At 48.1% G+C, this 19,326-nt stretch overlaps 1 protein-coding gene across 2 annotated transcripts; it reads right to left on the bottom strand.

Annotated features, from left to right (window-relative positions):
• Positions 1-3,714: 3,714 nt before the first annotated feature.
• LOC143688390 (uncharacterized) lies at positions 3,715-17,537 on the bottom strand. 2 transcript variants are annotated; one of them, XM_077166256.1, is made up of 4 exons: positions 17,428-17,537; positions 5,760-5,846; positions 4,767-4,896; positions 3,715-4,037 (listed from the first exon to the last, which is right to left on the bottom strand). In XM_077166256.1, the coding sequence occupies exons 1-4, from the start codon at positions 17,434-17,436 to the stop codon at positions 3,943-3,945; spliced, it is 321 nt and encodes a 106-aa protein (XP_077022371.1). In that variant the 5' UTR covers positions 17,437-17,537; the 3' UTR covers positions 3,715-3,942. The 2 variants fall into 2 exon arrangements, 1 of the variants encoding a protein (XP_077022371.1); XR_013177980.1 differs by lacking the exons at positions 3,715-4,037; positions 4,767-4,896; positions 5,760-5,846 and adding an exon at positions 16,123-17,204.
• Between the last annotated feature and the right edge of the window lie 1,789 nt (positions 17,538-19,326).

Here is a 19,326-nt window from a genome sequence, read left to right as displayed (position 1 = left end):
CCAGCTGCCCCCATGCCACCAGCACGAACTGCGGGTGAGACAGCGCCGAGGTGCCGGCTGACCTTGGCAGGGGAGACACCTCAGCAGCGTGTTCGCAAGGGCTCAGGGAACACAGGGCAGCCCTGGACTGGGAATTTCACGTTTGGCTGAAGGTGGGAGTTTCAAAGGAAGGACTTTGTCGCAACTCGGTGAGGGTCACGTCACCGTGGCTCAGGATGGCGGAAAGAGCAAAGCGAGAATTCTGAGGCAGGAGATTCAGGGACTCTGAGGGTGCAAAGCAGCGGCTGATGCTCCAGCAGAAGCCCAGCTGGGCTTCCGGGAAGCTCCTGACACGACCAGGAGCGCTGCCCCAGCCTGTAACTCTGCCAGCCGCAGAAGCAACCCTGCTGGAGACTCCTGGTGAGCCAATGCACCCAACGCCTCGCAGAGCGCGAGAAGGCGTCTCCTGGTTCCCACAGAGCATAACATGGATGAAGCGTAAACGTTTGGAAAAGTGGAGGTTGGAATCTATATGAGATGTCAGGATTAGAAATGACTGTCAGTTTCAAATTTGTTTTCTCTATGTCCTGCAGAAATGACTGTCAGTTTCAGGTTTGTTTTCTCTATTTCAGACGTGCTGTGGCATCTTTTCTTAGCGTGTATAAGCACCATCGTCTGAAACAGGGCGTCGGTTTTGCTCCTGTCCCCCGAGGTCTGTGCGCACAGACGGCGCGGGAGGACGTCGCCCTCTTTGCCTCTTGGCCTGTGGTAGTTTGACTTTCCATCCTCCGGCCCTCGTCGCGTCTCCTCCCTCGCCTGGGTCCCTCTGTCCACCCTGCCTCCTGGGGACTGGCCTTTTATGACGGGCCAAGTGCAGAGGAGCGGGCAGAGACATGGGGAAGGAGACGGCTTGCCTGGCATGGTCCCCGAAATACTTTTCAAGCTCCCTGGCCAACCTGGAGGAGCGGCTGCGGATTCCTGTGCGCTGGACGGGCCACCCGTCAGCCCAGGGCACTCGCTGCAGCACGGCTGCCACGTCGAGGAAGTATAAAGCTTTCTGTCTGTCAACAGCCATGTCTAATTAGGACTAAGGGACAGGCGCATCCTCGGGGACGGCAGGAGAAAATGAAGGCGCGGAGCCGGCGATGAAGGTGGCCTGAAGGAGCGTCCATGTCAGCCAGACCGATTCCTAACGCTCTCGCCTCTCTCGACACTTTCCCACAGTTAGCTCTTTAGGAAGGCTCTTTTGTAGTTTCGATTTGGGACTTCCTAATGCCTGTTTTAAAAGGCTACATGTCTATACCTGTTCCATGGGAAAGGCTGGAGAACAAACTCAAACAGACCCATCAGATTTCCCGAGCAAGATTGTAGCATGTTATTCCCTCCCAACACACTTCGCCCTGGCACGCAACCCTGTCCTGGGCACTGGGAGGGTGACACCCACAGGCTGTGACTTCTGAGCGGTCTTGCACTCAGTCCAAGCCAGTGCGGACGCAGCAGCACTGAGCCAGCAGCAGCCCTTTGCGTGACGTTTGACAGCAGCCTAGACGGGGACCTGCCCTCACCTCCCCACAGCAAATCCTTGTTTTGATAATGAACACATGGGCAGATGTCAGGTAAAGCCCCAGAGCACACATTCTTGCTTCAGTTGTGTCTGACGTGTGGGGTGCCCTGAGACACGCTGACCGCGAAGGGTGTTATTTAGCCCTGCTCGTCACCCACGTGCTACCTGCTCACCTTCAGTGCCAGGTGGGCGAGGCTGGCCAGGTGGCCATCTGGGTGCTGCCTGTCCCACAGCTGAGGTGTGCCCAGTCTGGGAAGCTCGTTGCCACTGGCAGGTATGAGCAGGGCACCCCAGAGGTCCCGTCTGGCTTGCCTCCCCTTCCCCTCGCAGAGGGCTCTCCCCTTGTTTCCAGGTCTGAACGTCTCATAACAAATGTGCCAACACCTCCTCAGGACCGCTGGGAAAATTCCTCTGTCTGATTTTGTCTTCACCTGGATGATGGGCTGACAGTGGTTGGCTTCTTCTTTGGAGGACCCACAAGTGAGAAGGAAGAAGGATCTGGGAAACCACCATAAAAGTGGTTTGAACCTCCTGGGGAGAGCCTGTGGGGGAGGCGCAGGTGGGGGGAGAGGTGGGGGGAGAGGTGCATCGGGTTTTCCTGGGTCTTCACGGCAGACACCAGCTCTCACGGCTCAGGGCTCTGGGGTGAAATCAGCAGTGAGGACTTTCTAAAAGTGGGTGAGGAGTGGCCGTGCGCACTGAAGCATTCCCGTCCCCTCTGCCACTACATTGCCGGTAGAATGCTTCCCCCTATGCTGCCCTCTGGAGGACTTAAAACACAAATCTCTGACCAGAGCAGCTGTGGCAGAAAATGCCAGATGTGATGCATTCATTAAAAAACAAATAGCCACAATGAAAACTCCCATCTAGATATAGCAAGATTTAAGAACATCAAAGACAAAAAGACACTCTACACATTTCTAGAGATGGAAAGTGGATCAGCTACAAAGGAGTGACAATTACACTTCCAGAACAACACTGGATACAAGAAAATAATGGAGTTATAGTTTCAAGTATTTGAACCAAAACTCTTGTAGCCAGCCACACTGGCATTTAAACATGAGGGTACGAATAACAATTTTGGTCCCTCTTATAAGAGAGTCCTGCAGAGAGCACACCCAGTTTCTCCTATAATAAATATCTTACATTACTGCAGTACATGAGTTATAACTGATGACAATAACTGATGACAATATTGTTAAGTTATTCATACCTAAAGTGCATAGTTTACCTCGGGATCATGCTGTACAGGTCTGCGAGTTTTTACAAATGCAGAACGTCATGTCTTCACCATCCCAGGATCAGACAGAAGACAGAAGAGACTCATGGCCCTAAAAATGCCCGATGCTCCGCCTGTTTGTCTCTCTCTGCCCCTCCCTGCTTCAGCCCCTGAACCTGTGGCAACCACCGATCCTTTTATAATTTCTATAGTTTTGCCTTTTCCAGAATGCCTTTAGTTGGAACCACATAGCAACATGCATTTAAGGCTCCATGTGTTCCCATGGTTTGATAGCTCATTTCTTTTTATTGCTGAGTAACACTCCATTGTGGGAATGTGCTACAGCTTGTTTATCTGTTCACTATGGAAGGGCATCTTGGTCACTCCCAATTTTTGGAAATTATGGACAAAGCTGCCATAAACATGTACGTGTGTTTTAACATGAACATCAGTTTTCCGCTCTTTTAGGCAAGTACCTAGTAGTGCAAATGCTGAATTGTGTGGTAAGCCCATGTTTAGCTTTGTAAGGAACAAATCGTCTTCCGAAAAGGCTTTATCATTTTGCATTCCCACCAGCAATGAATAAATGTTCCTGTTGCACTGTATCCATGCCAGCACTTGGTTTTTCTGTGTTTTGGATTTTAGCATTTCTAATAGGGGTATAGTGGTACTCATCGAGGTTTTCATTTGCATTTCCCTAATGACAGATGATGTGAGCCTCTTTTCATATGCCTGTTTGCCATCTGGTAATGTGTTTGTTCAGATCATTTGCCCATTTTGTATTGTTTGTTTTCTTATTGTTGAGTTTTAAGAGTTCCTGTATATTTTTAAATAAAAATCCTTTGTCAGATATGTGTTTTGCAAATATTTCCCCCCAGTCTGTGGTTTATCTTTTCATTCTCTTAACAGTGCCCTTCACAGAGCACACATTTTTAATTTTAATAAAGTCCAATTTATTAGTTTTGTTTCATGGCTCACACTCTTGGGGTTGCATCTAAAAAGTCATCATTAAACCCAAGGTCACCTGGATCTTCTCCTGTGCTGTCTCCCACCTTGAGTTGGTTTTGTGAAAGATGTAAGGTCTGCATCTAGGTTCATTTCTTTGCGTGTGGAAGTTTAGTTGTTCCAACACATACGTTGAGAAGACTCTCCTTGCTCCACTGTTCTCTTTGCTCCTTTGTCAACAATCAGCTGGTTGGATCTGTGTGGCCCTCTCGGGAGAGCCCCTCTTTACTGTGGGGTGGCCTGGGACTTGGTAAACCTTCACAGCATGCACTGTGAAGCAGAAACGAAAGATCTCCCTTCAGTGAGGGTGTCAGCAGCAGAGGTAAAAGTGAAAAGGTTTGGAGAAGTTGTCAGCCAGTGCCTTCAACTGACAAGGGTCTAAAGCCCAGAGTACAAAGGAACTGGAAATCTCCACAAATCAACCAGAAGCAGGTGGGAATCCCCAAATCAAAATGGGCTGAGTCTAGATAGACAATTTACAGAAGGGACGGCTCTGAAGGCTGACAAGCACCGCAGAGCTGGTCAATCTCTTTATCGATTGGAAATGTAGGTTACAATTACAGCGAAATGTCACTTCACACAGATTTCCTGGGAAAATACAGGCCAGGGGTCACAGGCCCTCGGGCATGGCGGGAGGAGAGCCAGCCATCTCCTGGGGACCAGTGGGGGCAGGGCACGGTCAAATGCAGTGTTCTAGTCCCTGGGGTGGGCTTTTCCCAAAGGAATTCCCACCCCGGCCCCTTGAAGCTTCAGCCGGGCCCTATCACCGCACTGCTCTGGGACTCAGAGGCGAGCCACCCCGTGTCCTCCAGGGACCTGCCATTTGCAAGTTCAAAAGCCACCTGACTGCTGCTTCTTGAGTGACGACAGTATGAAATTCATTGACAATGCACCGAGAAGACGTGATGCTGTCAGACACGGTGTGCGAGCCAAGCCTTAATGCTTTACATCCGACTCCTCCGGTGTTCATCACTCATTCTGCAGATGTTTCCCGCTCACCTGGGCAGGTGCAGGCGTGGCCCTGCGGTCCGAGGAGAGCAGTGACGAGCGGGCAGCACCCGCCGTGCTCGGGAGCTTTGCCTTCCAAGCAGAGGCCGAGGCGCTCAGGCATGTCCTCCAATGAAGGCGACTATGAAAAAGGAATTAAGGAAAACAGGAAAATTAAGATTTCCTAAACATGCAGGCCTGAAAACCAGCTAAATTAGGATAATTGGTCATTCTTGGGAAAAAAAAAGAGGGAGAGCTCTTTGTTACTTATGTGTGTGGCTCAAAATATCATATCATCCCAATTTCTATTTTGAAACAGGTGTCTAATAAGCGCTGTTTTGTTCACGGTGGGGGGAATTCTCACCTGTACTGATACCTGTCTGCTCGCCTCCGCTTAAACCTGACGACTGAGTCTGTAAAATGGTTCATTGTAAAATGGCAACTCAGCCTAAGTCTGTGATTTCAGATTTTGCAATCTCTTGTATTAAATTCTAATTCTCTAGTTGTTCTTGCCTTTAATTGAATCTCTAAATATCTTTTTATAGATACCAACTTATTCCTACATCTCTGTCCCTATATCACTGGCAAGTTCTTATAATTTGTATCTACTTTAAAAACTCCATCTAAAGACTTTTAATCTTTAAGATGTTTTCATTGAAAATGTGAGCCTTACATTCATTTAAACCATTTCCTAGAACAGATTTAAAAGATTGAAATCAAGGATTTTAAGGTGAAAGCTGACCAGTCGCTGCAGGCACATGCATCTGCTCTCAGGACGAAGAACGAGCAGAAATCCTCTCTCCACTCTGTGGACACATATTCCCTGTGGACACATAGGGGAATAGTTGGCAGGTACCCACAGAGAAATTCCCAGACCCGCGTGGCTAACAACCTGCTTTGGGACCCTGGGAAAATCATTTCATCTCCCAGTGGCTGGGTTTTCACAGCTGGAATAGAAGCTGTTGGATAAGGCAGGAAAGAAAGTCCTGGCTTTGCACGCCTTACCCCAGTAACCCAAACCCGGAGCTTGTCTGGGCTGTGTGGTCTCAGCAACGACTTCAAACTCATTTCATTCGCATGTTGGAAGCTTGACTGGAGGGGAAAGGAAAACTGATATGAAGAAATCAACGAAAATGCCCAAGTGAGAAAACCAGTGGTGCCAGCTGGCTGAGAGAGGGTCACCAGCCTCTCCGAGGAACCAGAGGGGAATGCTGATTGATTTTTCTTTTAAATATTTTTATCATCAACTATGAACCGACATACCAATATTCTTGACATACGAATATGCTTGACATGGTCATAACCCATGGCTCACCATATCATCACATAGTTGTGCATTCATCACCGTGATCATTTTTTTGAACATTTGCATCTCTCCAGAAAAAGAAAGAAAAAAGAAAGAACTCATACATGCCATATCTCTTACCACTCCCTTTCTTTGACCACTAGTATTTCAATCTATTCAATTAATTTTAACTTTTGTTCCCCCTATTATTTGTTTATTTTTTATCCATATGTTTTACTCATCTGTCCACACCATAGATAAAAGGAGCATCAGACACAAGGTTTTCACAATCACATAGTCACATTGCAAAAGCTACATCATAATACAGTCATCTTCAAGAAACATGGCTACTGGATCACAGCTCTACAATTTTATACACTTCCCCCCAGCCTCTCCAATATACTTTAACTAAAAAAGAATATCTATATAATGCATAAGAATAACCTCCAGGATAACCTCTCGACTCTGTTTGGAATCTCTTAGCCATTGACACTTTATTTTGTCTCATTTCACTCTTCCCCCTTTTGGTCGAGAAGGTTTTCTCAATCCCTTGATGCTGAGTCCCAGCTCATTCTAGGATTTCTGTTCCACATTGCCGTGGGAATTTACACCCCTGGGAGTCATGTCTCATGTAGAGAGGCGGAGGGCGGTGAGTTCGCTTGTTGAGTTGGCTTAGAGAGAGAGAGACCACGTCTGAGCAACAAAAGAGGTTCTCTTGGGGGTGACTCTTAGGCCTAATTTTAAGCAGGCTTGACCTATCCTTTGCAGGAATAAGTGGGGATAAGTTTCATAGGAACAAACCCCAAGATTGAGGGCTATGCCGATTAATTTTAGTTTTAAGATAAATTTGACTAAATGCATACTTTAACAAGCTGTGTATAAGATGTTAAATGTCACTGAAAAGCCTTCATAGAGCTTGACGGCACCAGCCAGGTCAAGCACGGGGGCCCTGCCCCAAGTCAGTGCCTTTGCACAGAAGGGAAATGGGCGTCCTTCATGTGCAAATCATAAGGGAAGGAACATTTTCCAAGGAGAGGATAATCAAGATGGGTCAACATAGGTCTGTCTGATAAAACGGAAACCACTGTTTTCACTCGTGTAGACTAACAATAAGAATTCTGCTTTGCAGGGCAAGGCAGCTGGCACCAGTGCGGGCAGGCGCTGACTGAGCACGTCCAGCCCTGCGAGGCTGTAAGCAAGCATCCTCCCGAAGCACTGCGCCAAGGACAGCTGCTCCCAGGGCACCCGTCAATAGTTCGGAGGCACCATCCACGTCCTGTGGCAGCAGGAGAGAGCCAGAGCCTCGAAGTCAAGGGCTCGGAACATGAGGCGCTTACTCGCTAAGGATTTTCTTAATTATCAGAATGGCTCTGACTTAGCAAACGTTCCCGTGCCGTGCTGTGACTTCAGATCAAAAAATGCCTCCAACTCTTAATTTGACATCTACTCTAGGGTGCAGAGGAAGGAATATTGGATTCGTGTGCTATTTTCTAATAATAACCATGCTAGTTATTTATCCCCAAATGAGCACCTTTAATTTTCCTGGGACATCCACTATTTTCCATAGTTGCCTCTGGAACAATTAAGTTTCTAGTGTAGATGTTTGATTTTGCTGAATTGTGTTCTTCTGGGACCTCAGGGCTGCATTTTAAAAACTTTTCTAGCAATCCAATAAAACTATTTTGCCTGTGGAAAGAACCTATTTTACCTGTGGACCTTGGATAATTTACATCTTTTTAGAAAAGAAAGTAAGTTTTGTATATATCTTGTGATGAATAAAACATGATTTAGAAGAACGATATAAATACTTGATGGAGTGTGGCGCGTTGTGCTTTGGCTCGTCTTTGCACAGTGCTCACTGCATTTTTAGGTCCCCGCTGACGCCGTGGGTTTGCTTCTGAGGAACCTGGAACTACAAGCTGCTAAGTCCTGGCGGCTTCCAAGTGCTCTGTGGTCCCAAGCCAGTTGGTTTTCTTTTCAAGAGAACCTTGCTTTCCACCTCTGCTCAGGTCTTCCCCCTTCTTCTGGCAACAGAGGAACAGGTAGATAAGGCTCTTGATGTGGAGACGAGGTGAGCAGAAGGCTCCTAGGGTGGTGAGAAGGAGGGACAGAGCCCAGGCAGGTGGGCGGCCCACGGGAGGGACCACCAGAGGGGCTGTTCCAAGGCACCCATGCTTCCTTCCGATTGTCAGCACATTAGCTCATGTGGGAGACCATCACCTTGTGTCTTCAAGTTTGGGAATGGAAAGGTTAGAGTTGCTTGTTTAATGCTTAATTTTTAATTTTGTACCTATTAAAATTAAATAAACTATTATAGATTGAATTATAAACCTAAGCATTTCATAACTCTCCTCGACTGAAAGTTTAGGGATAGCGCAGCCTCAAGGGAGGTGCACAGCCAGGTTCCTGATCCCATTTACCTATACAGGTGTGGGATTTACACACACACACACACTCAGACCCACACACCTGCATGCAGGTCTTTACACACACATTCACTGGCTCACACTCACACACTGATACACCACTCATGCACACCCAAGCACCCATACGCACTCATGCAATCACTCACAGATTCAGACACATACACATTGACAGACTCACACTCACACACTCATGCACACCCATACTCGCTCTCACACACATGGTCACATACACAGACACACACAGACACACACACACACTCACCCTCCAGCATGTGTGGTCCTCATGCACTGACCAGGGGGTTTGCAGAGCCTCCTAGCTTCCTGCCTCCTCCAGGTCGGCCGTTTGTGTCTGTTTGCCCTTCACTTTGGGAAACAGGTGTTCTATGTACAGGAATCAATTACCCATTTAGAACAGTTGAAGCATGCGCTTAGTGTTTGACTTTGAAAGGTCACAGGAACATGCAGTAAAATGGGGCTCTCCCTCCCCTCAGGCCCAGCCTCCCCCAGGGGCACCCCATTACCTGCCTGGGACCCTCCAACAACACATCCTTTTTCTAAAAGGGGCACATGGTACCCACTATCCACACTGTCCTATATCATGCGCTTCCCCTTTCTGCTGAGATTAACATATATCCCCATTTTAAAGAAGGAAACTGAGGCACAGAGAGGTGGAGCTGACCCGTGCAGGGGAGCTGAGACTTCAGCCTGCCTGACCACGAAGCGCAGGCTTGACTTCCTTCCTGGGGTCGCCCTGGAGGCAGGCGCTGGCTCCGCTCCCACAATGCCACTGGAACCACCCCGGCCTCTCCTCCCACCCCCAAGGGGCCCTCCCCCAACCCTGGGCTTCCGGGGTCTCAGACACCCGGAAGCCGCCTGGTTTAGCTCTGCCCTAGTATAGGCCCTCCCCTACTCTGTTCTCTCCAGCCATGCCTGACACCCCCAATTTCTCTGGCCTTCCCAACCCCCACTCACAGTCAGAACTTTTTTCTCTAAGAAACTTAGTTGGGTGTTAAGGAGACTCCCGCACTCGGGGCAGGGTGCTGCGAAAGCAGTCTGTCCTCCAGCTCACACCACGGCCCAGGAAAGCACACCTGCAGCGAGAGCATTTCAGGCCGAGGGAGCAGTATGAAGTGCAAAGGCACTGCTGCAGAGTCGTGTCTCTTTCCTGTTTCATCAGAGCCTCATCACAGGGCAGGGGAAGAGGGCTGGATTCCAAAATGTGTCTAGATATCTGTCCTCAACCTTGAAATATGAGATCCCATTCTCAAGTTATGCTGGATTTAAGGGTTCCGAGACGCCAAGGGAAAAGAAAAGTCGCCTCACTCGCATTAATAGAGCCAGAAATGTTCCGCCAAGTCTAAAGTCCATGAGCAGACAGCTGGGGACAGGCCAAGGGATGCTGGGGACAAGCCAAGGGATGCTGTTTGAGTTTCTCACGAGTGACAGCAAAATCAGACATTTCCATGTTTTTTTATTTCTAGTGATAGCTATTAAATCAATCTTAAATATATGAGTGGGACAAGCGAAAACTTGCACTTATGCTGGTTCTTGATATATGGATGAAAGTTTTGAGTATTTTATGTGGTTTGATTTGGTTTAAACTTTTGATGATGTTTAGAAACACTTTTAGCATGTTGAGTAACCAGATACCTGTTAAGAACCTGGGCAGGACAGGGATCCGCTTCACTCAATAGTCACCTCCTGAGACCCTTCTCTCAGTCAAGCAACCCATTAGGCATGAGCTGCATTTTGGTACGTTGTGTTTACTTTTTAACATTTTTTTCTAGAAGCTTCAGTGAAATCCTGTTTCACAAACTGTTGTTTTTAAATCCAACAAAGGTTACCAAATTTTATTAAATGCCTCTTTGGCCTTTACTCAGATGGTCATATGGTTTTCCTGCAAGGATCATTTAATATGCTTACAATTAGATTTTCCAGGATTGAACCATCCTTGCTCTATGGGAACAAAGTGTAATGGTGTAATGTTCTCCTAATGTATTTTTTTTGTGATTGACGGTATGTTGTTATATGAAGAACTTGTCTGTTCATTTTAATAGTTGAGTGAAAAAGAGACAATATTTATCATTCCTTTAGTAGTTTGTACTTTCTCTCTTGGTATGAAATTTTTGGTTGGACGTAATTTTGCATGAGGATTCTGAAGGTGTCGCTCCACTGTGCATGCATCCAGCTCCTGGGGAGTGTTTAGCTTCTGATGAAAGAACATGCTCGTCCACATGTGTAGAGTGTGCTAAGTACCAGCTGCTCCTAAGCCCTTCAGGTCAAACAACTCACTGATGCTCTTTCAGCAGCATTATGCGGTAGGTCATGTTATTGTCACCCTTTTCAGAGCTGAGGAAACTGAGGTGCCCCTAAGCCAGTGGTGGAAGGCCAGGTCAGGGACCAGGTGTCCCAGCTGAGACCCCAATCAGCCACCCAGCAACAGCTCCTCTTGGGACAGTGAACCCCAAGCTGCTGCATTCAGCCCATCAGCTACCTGATGGCCATGGCTGAGGCCTCCCATTGGCCAGGGACCACCTCACTGCTTTCTTCCTGGACTTCCATGATACCAGGCAGTGGTGGTTCCAACCCTGCAGAAACCCACCTGCTCCACACTCACATGGGTAGGATAGAACCTCAGAGGGACAGAGGCAGACAGGGCTGGAGCAGGGAAGAACTGAATAGTAGGGGTGATACAGATGGACGGGACCATGGAGATGACTGGGGCCATGGAGATGACTGGGACCATGGAGATGGCCAGGACCATGGACATGACCGGGGCCATGGAGATGGACAGGGTCATGGAGATAACCAGGGCCATGGAGATGGCTGGGACCATGGAGATGACCAGGGCCATGGAGATGACCGGGGCTATGGACATGACTGGGGCCATGGAGATGGACAGGACCATGGAGATGACCAGGGTTATGGAGATAACTAGGGCCATGGAGATGACCGGGGCTATGGACATGACCGGGGCCATGGAGATGGACAGGGTTGTGGAGATAACTAGGGCCATGGAGATGGCCGGGACTATGGAGATGACCAGGACCATGGAGTTAGCTGGACAGTGGAAATAGCCAGGACCATGGAATTAGACAGGCCCATGGAGATGGGTGGACCATGGAGATGGTAGAGAGAATCGGTTGGTGGGGACAGTGGAGATGGCCATCTGGGCTAAGGACTCACAAGCTGTGCCTGATGCAAATGGCAGGAGTGGGTCAGGTCACTGTGGAGTCCAGGCCAGCTTTGCAAGCTTGAGCTCCCTGTGCAGGCCTGAACGAGTATCCATGCAAAGCTGCAGGCAGATCCGCCCAGACTGAACTTTAGGGGCAGCACAGCCACAAAGAGGATTGACCTTCAGCTGGGACAGGTCTCCTGTGCCTATGGGAAGGAGTGGGGCTTGGAAGCCCACCAAGGGGATATTTGGGTTCAAGCCTGAGAATAGGGAACCTTCAAGGACCTCCCGGATTCCCCTAAACTAACTCTGGGCCTACAGAAGTCTTCCCCTAAGTGACACATCCTCTCCTCCACACCCTCCCCTCCTGAGTCCAGGCCAACAACGCTGGGGTCACAGTGCCACCAGAGGTGGGCCCCTGCAGCCCTGGGGCAGGGCGCAGGGGCTGGGGCTTCTCCGGGCAGAGACCCAGGGAGCACTGGGGCGGGCCTCGCGGGCGCTGCAGCAGACAGGCAGGTGAGGGGAGCTGCGGCGAGGGGGCTCTCGCCTGGGACACGAGTTTCCCCTGCGTCGCCTGTGCGTCCGGAAGGTGCAGCACGCGCTGGAAGCCCCCGCCGCCCGCGACAGTGGTGGAAAAAGCCCCGCCCAGACCCTCCCAAGCACCCCTCGCGGTGACTGCACACGAGGTCCCAGGCCTCCTCTCGCACTCCTGCTCCCAACAAGCCACACACAGAAGCCCCGTCTCAGCTTCACCCATGGAGGTGCGGGTGGGAAGTGGGGTGGGGTGGGGGTCATGTGACCCAACTTACTTGGATAATACGTTCCTTGGGTGGATCCCCTGCTTTTCCTATCTTCTTGCTACCATTTCTTGGTGTATTTCATATTCTTTGATTTCCTCTGCCATACCTTTGCCGCATCTTAAATCGAATGCTTTAGCTCGATTTTCAACTAATTTTTTAATTTTATTTTTTTAAAGCTCTGTGAGGAGCGGCTGTATAGTCAGTCTTTCCCATTTGACAGCTACCAGAAAAACTATGTGTAATCATCAGGGAAAGGGCCAAGACCCTGCAAAGGCAAGCCTCTCACCTGAGCCCCGTGCTTGTGCACTGTAGGTGCTCAGAGTTATTTGTGTCATGAATTTTTGAATCCCAGAATGTCAAAGTTTTCCGCGGTCTATGAGATGAGAGCTGTGGGGGGTCTCTGATCCCTACCCACCCACTTCATGATTGAGATTCCACGCCTAGTCTCCATTCTCTGACCCACCCCAACACCACGTCCCCTGCCATCCTGGTCCCTTCTGCTCTCTGGGGTCCCAGGTGGCTCCTGTTTCTCCTTGGTGGCCCCTCCATTCTCCATGTCCTCTCACAGGGTGGCTACACTGGTCCGTGATTTGCCCAGCCACTGCTATCCTGAGGGAGAAAAGCCACACACACCCCCACGTCATCAGGCCCTTCCAGCTCACTTTAGCTCACCTCAGCTGGTCTGATTTTAAGCCCCATGTAAGGTCTCTCAGTGATTACAGAAGTTCTTGGCCCTAAAATGTAGTTTTGTTTTAAAATGCAGTTTTGTTCTATCCGTTTCCCAATTATTTTATCTTTCTTTTTTATCATTTAAAGAACATATTTGTTGGACATTTTCTTCAGGCTCTTTAAGAAAGTGTTCCTTCACCCTCTTCTCCCTGCGCCCCTTTCCTCTTCCCTTCTCTAAAAAAGCATTCCCTTACCCTCTTTCCTTTGCTTTATCTCTCCCTTTTTGCAATAAATCTTTTCATGCCTCTGCTTGCAGTGACTCTATGGGTGTTGGACTGAAACCCCCAATTTGTTCTAACATTTGGTGTCAAAACTGGTTATGTCCTCACTCTCTGCACTGCAGCTTCAGCATCCCACCTTTCACTTCGCTGTGCCCAGCACCCAACATCGGTCCTCTCCTACTATAAGGACAGGACACTGGAAAGCTGACTGGTCCTTCAGCCTCTCAGCATGGACATGGACAGCCGTCCTTGGCAAGCAGCCCTCCTACAGGATTTAGAGGCTCAGACCTCCCTGGCCCAGCCATGGAAGACTGACAGGGCACGGGCTCCTCAGCCCTGACTCTTCCCAGCTCCATGACCAAGCCCAGGGTAACCATCCTTGTGGCGGTTTATAACATATACTATTGAATGCTTTCAGGAGCGACGTGCTTGATCACCAGACTTGTAAGCTGAGAAAAGAACCAGACAAAGCACCTCTGACCCCCACTGCACTGAAAATCCTGCCTCCATCCTTGAAGCCCACTAATGCTGCCCCCATACAGCAGGAAGCAGTTAAGAATGACAAATGGCACCCCACCCCCTTCCCTTAATTGTGTAATAAACAAAAGGCAGGAATGACAGGTCACAGGGGACAGAACTCCGGCCCCAACCCCCTCTCCCCCTGCAGCAATGGCCAAAACTCATGGTCCACTGACTTGTGACCATTTCCCTCCCTGCTCCTCCTTGCCACAACTCTGATGCCTCTTGCCCAACACTGCCCAGGGCAAGAAACCACAGCAAAGAAGAACTTATAGCACAAACTCCACCAATAAAGAGCAAACAGATCAGAACAGGCACAAAAAAGAAGGAAGCAAGAATACCAGCCCATGGCAATCAGACAAATCACCAAAGGCAGAATTCTGGACAATCAAGGATGGCAAACTTCAAAGCAAAAAAGGAAAAACATCACACCACAGGTGGACATTTCTCCAGGCTCTTTAACAAAGTGTTTCTTCACCATCTTCTCCCACCACCCCATCCTCTTCCCCCCCTCCCTCCTTTCCAATAAACCCCTTTCAACCTCAAAAATAAACAAACACAAACGTATTTATTGTGAGAAATACAATTACAGGAGAGTGGATAAAGCACGATTACTCTTAAGTGTGGTGGTATGAAGACTATATGTACCCCAGATAGACACATTCTTCGAGTTAACACATTCCTGTGGGAGGGGATCCATTGTAGGCAGGACATTCGATGTGACGCACCTCATTCAGGATGGCTCGTAATCCTAATACTGGAGTCCTTCATAATCAGAATGAATACAGAGAGAAAAAGAGAGGGCCACAAAAGGAAGAAGCTGAAATCAACAAAATTTAGAAGAGAAGGAGAGACCAGCAGACACCACCATGTCCCCTGCCACATGGCAGAGGAGCCAAGGACCATCGGCATCCAGTCTTCAGGAAGAAACACCACCTTGATGGTGTCTTGATTTGGACATTTTCCTGGACTCCAACCATAAGCAAATAAATTCCCATTCAATAAGCCGAGCCATTTCATGGTATTGCTTTAGGCAGCCTAGGAAACTAAAACATAAAGCAAACTCTAACCATCAACTACAGTTAAGAGATAGGGTGTTCTCCTCCCTACGTGGGACATGACATCCAGGGGTGGAAGTCTCCCTGGAAATGTGGGAGAGGAATCCCAGGCCTGAGCCTGACCCTGGCACTGTGGGATTGACAACACCTTCCGGACCAAAATGAGGAAAAGAAATGTAACAAAATAAGGTGTCAGTAGCTGACAGTTGACAGGCTATTCTGGAGGCTACTCATATGCAAGCTTCAGCTAGATACTGCTATTTACCATGGTTTCCCAAACCCTAACCAAAAATATTCCTGTCAGTCCTAAAGAACATCTACAGCTTTATCTGAGAGTCTACAAAAGTTTCACTCACTATGATTACTTTCCAGAGACCAACAACCTCTGGATAGGTTCTGAGGTCAAATAAGTCCTGAAACCAGAGGGGCCAGCCTCTCCAGAACATCAATCAGTTCCGTCCCCCATCCCATAGTATCAGCAGCGTTTTCCAACATGAAAAAGTTAGAAAGGACAAATACCCCCTAAAGATTGGGAGAAGGATGCAAAGGGGAGAAGGAGAAGTTATAACAGGGAAGATAGTATTTAACAAATGAGTGTGACGGCTGCATCACTGATATTTCTTTTAGTCTCCAGTGTCTTGGAGCAGCTAGAAGGAAAAACCTAAAATTGTGGAACTGTAACCCATGCCAAACTCTGAAATCTGTCCTATAACTACTTGTCAGAATGTACTTTGAAATATATTGCTTTGCTATGTTATATTTCACATGCAAAAAAGAAGAAAGAAATAGGGTGTTGCTAGCATTCCAGTAGCTCCCAATATATTCTTTTCCCACATAACCCTCTCCCTCCTAAAGGTAATTGCTGGCTTCTATGGTAATTACTACACTACTTTTCCTTGCTTTTAGTCAACTGAAGCTGTATTCCTAAATACTGTCAAGAATAAATTTTAAAAATTTTTAATGTTTATTTTAATATTTCAAATTAAATAATAATAAATAGTATCTTCTTATTTATATTATTTAAATTAATAAATAGTAATGGCTAAAATAATATTTTAAATATTTCATATTAAATAATACTTTAATGCTTTGGGTATTTTAAATTTTAATATTTTTAAAAACAATATTTTTATCAACTGAACCTGAATTCCTAAATACTGTTAAAAAGACATTTTTGCCTGCTTTTCAACTCTATATAAATGAAATCATACAAATATGTCTTCTTTTGCTCCCGATTCATCCCATTGCCTTATGTAGCTGTGGCTCGTACTCCATTTTATGACTACACTACAATTTATTTATTCATTTTGTAATTTTTAATATATGGATTTAAGGGTCTACATTTTCTTGCTTTTCCACAGCCCACCTTTGACATGCTGCTTTTTCGTTATTGGTTTTGTCTTAGCATTTTCTCAGTTTAATTAAGATGACCTCTTTGACCTATGAACTATTTGAAAGTGTGTTTAAAATGGGGAGGATGTTTAAAATCTGTTTCTTACAATTTCTGATCTTCCCTGAGCAGCGTGCTCAGCCGACTTCAGGGTTCACGCTCTGCCCCGAGGCCGGGGCCGGAGCTGCCTGCGCGGCGCGGGGCGTCCCTCCTCCGCTGCGTGCGGACCCCAGCCCCGCTCTGCGCCGCGGGCCGGGACTTGCGGTGACTTCCAAACTGGAGGGGCCAAATCTTCAACTGGTTCTGGGAGGTTTGCGGACATCGGGTGTTCAGATACGGCCTGATGTCCGCTCGCTCCTGGAACGCCTACTAGACAAACCCTGGACCGCGCCAGGTTCCGGGGCGCGCTCCCTGATGGCCCCCCGGGTGGGGTCCCCCAGCACCCACGCGCCGGCGGAAGGCCACGCCTCCTAGATGTTGGAGATGTTGGGGCGCGCTGGGCCTCCCAGAAGGAAGTCTGACGGCTGTGGGGTCCCAAGGCCGGAGACCCCTGCGCAGCGCCGGGCAGAGCCCCCAGAGCTGGGCCTTTCAGCCCCTGCCAGGGCCGGGGTGGGGGGGTTGTCGGTGAAGCCCCTGGACCCCTGGCGGCCGCGCGCACCCCCTCCCCAGCTCAGCCCCAGGGGGCCGAGTTCGCAGCCTTCACAGGGGCTTAGACGCCTGGGGTTGGGGTGGTTTCTCACGGCAGACGGAAATACTGCCCTGCTCGCTCCTTTCCGCGCGGTTTTCCCGGTGCCTCCTGCGTCTCGGTTTCCTGGGCTCCCGTGAGAAAGCGCTGCGCACCCAGGCACTTAAAGGATCAGAAATGTGCTGTCTCGCGGTTCTGCTGGAGCTGGAAACCGAGGTGTGGCGGGGCCGGGCTCCCCCTGAAGCCTATGGGGGGCCTGGGGTCTTCCTGGTCTCTTCCAGCGGCTGGGGGGTCCTTGGCTTGCGGACACAGCCCTCCTCTCTGTCGTCTCGGGGCCTTCCCTCTCCTGTCGGGGCCCGCCCCTCCAGGACAACCTCATTTTCACCTGCCGCATCCCAAAGGCCAAATCCTTCTCCGGGTCAAGGCTGAGTTCTTAGGACCGCCGCAGACCACAGCACCTTCTCACCTCGCGGTGGGCAGCGTCTTCAGACTGGCGTCACAGATCACCCACTCGCTCTCTATGTCGTCACTTGATCCATCTACTGATTGTTTTTAGGCCAATGACTATAGTTTTCTTTTGGAAGTACTCGAAAATTTCATATATAAAGATATTTGCTTTATGTATGAAATATTAAAACTTTCTTGGCTGGGTAGAGATTTGGGGGGTCACATCTTTTCTGCTCAAAAACTTCGTGAAGATTTTGTTCCTTTTGGGTCTAATGTTGATGAGGTGCAGTTGAAAGCAAGATTCATTTTTACCTCTTTCTTCTGTTGTATTCTTTTAGGATTCTATTTTTTTAATCTTGGCATAATCTTTGCAAGAGGATAAGTCATGAAGTTACTTGTTCTCTTTCTTTCCCCTGGAACACCATGAATTCATCTAATGAGTTCACGAGATTGGAATATAGAACACCTGCTGATGCACATATTTCTTTGTTTCAAGGAAGTTTTTTTATATCTTTAATATTTTTAATATTTCGTCTTTTCCTGCTTTCTTTTAAAAGAATACCTCATCCTTAGGTATAGCTAACTTTTGTCTTTGATACATATAATTTCCCTTTTACCAGTGTACTTTTCGTGTCCCTTTCATTTGTGTTTTCTGCAATTTTCACAAGCTGGCCTCTATGACATGAGAAGGACATCTTGCCATATTAAGTTGTGTTCTTTAGATGTCTAAGATAGTCCTAAGTTGTGCATTTTTTGGGTTTGTTTTACTGTTGCCAGCTCACTTCTCCTCATATTCTTTTGCCTTGCTTTCTCTACTTCCAGTTCTTGTTTTACTCTGAGCTCTCCTCAGAGAGCTTTAACCTCCTGGGGACTGGGGAGTATTTGGTGCTTATCTTTTCTGCTGTTTCCCGGTGTAATCTTGTTCCAACGTGTTTTCTTCATTTGTCTTTTAACTGGTTACATTTTATTACTTTTGTAATGAAAAAACAAAAGTTTTTCATTACAAAAGTATAAGGTGGGACCTTATATTTTGCAGAACTTTGGCATAATTTTTTTCTGCTTACTTATCAGTGAAAAAAATCAGGTCTCTTTCTGTCTGCTGCTTGCCAGGAATGTTAATGGAAATTCTTCGATTGTCCCTCTATCTGTTGAAGCTTGGTTTTGCATTAAGGGCTTGCCACTGGATTTTGTGATTTAGTTGTGTACCGGTTATGGCTGGGGTGGTATGGAAAGAAGGTGAGGGCAGTCCGGCAGGATTGGGTGCACTCGCTCTGCACTCTCAGAGCTCTGGGACCTGCCTGGCCCTGGGAGGCTCTGGGAGAAGCCAGCTCAGCATAGAAATCAGGGGCTCAAGGTTTTGTTTATTGGTAGGTAGGACAAATGCCCCCTTTCTTTGGCAAGTTGACTTTAATCAGTAGCTGCAACATACTTGAGTAGCATCTCTCCTAAAGATGAGCCTCACCTCTGTGCCACCGCCCCACTGGGAAGGGAGGTCACTGGAAAGAGGGGTAGCCGGGCCCTGTGTCCCGCCCTTCCCGCTGGCTGTCACCTCCATGCGGCCTGCCCCCAGGCTCTGCTTTTCCAAATGGCCTTTTAAAGGCCCTTTAAAACGTGTCCACTGCTTTACCATAAAGCTGGGCTCGCAACTGGGGAGCTGCGTCTTGAGTGTGGTATCCCTTTCCAATTTGATCCACCGTGAGCAGGTCTTCTTGAGAGTTAGCGAAATGGGATTGTGGCCATCTTCCAGTTGCAGGGTAAATAGTTTCCACTTTTCTTTTTTATCCTTTGTAATCTTTTAGATGGATTTCAGAGAGAGGAGTTTTGGAAGTTTGAATAT

Source organism: Tamandua tetradactyla, chromosome 1 (genome assembly GCF_023851605.1).
Source record: "Tamandua tetradactyla isolate mTamTet1 chromosome 1, mTamTet1.pri, whole genome shotgun sequence".
Lineage (NCBI taxonomy): Eukaryota > Metazoa > Chordata > Mammalia > Pilosa > Myrmecophagidae > Tamandua > Tamandua tetradactyla.
Note: the sequence above shows the minus strand (reverse complement) of the source record. Positions and strands in the feature narration are given on the sequence as shown.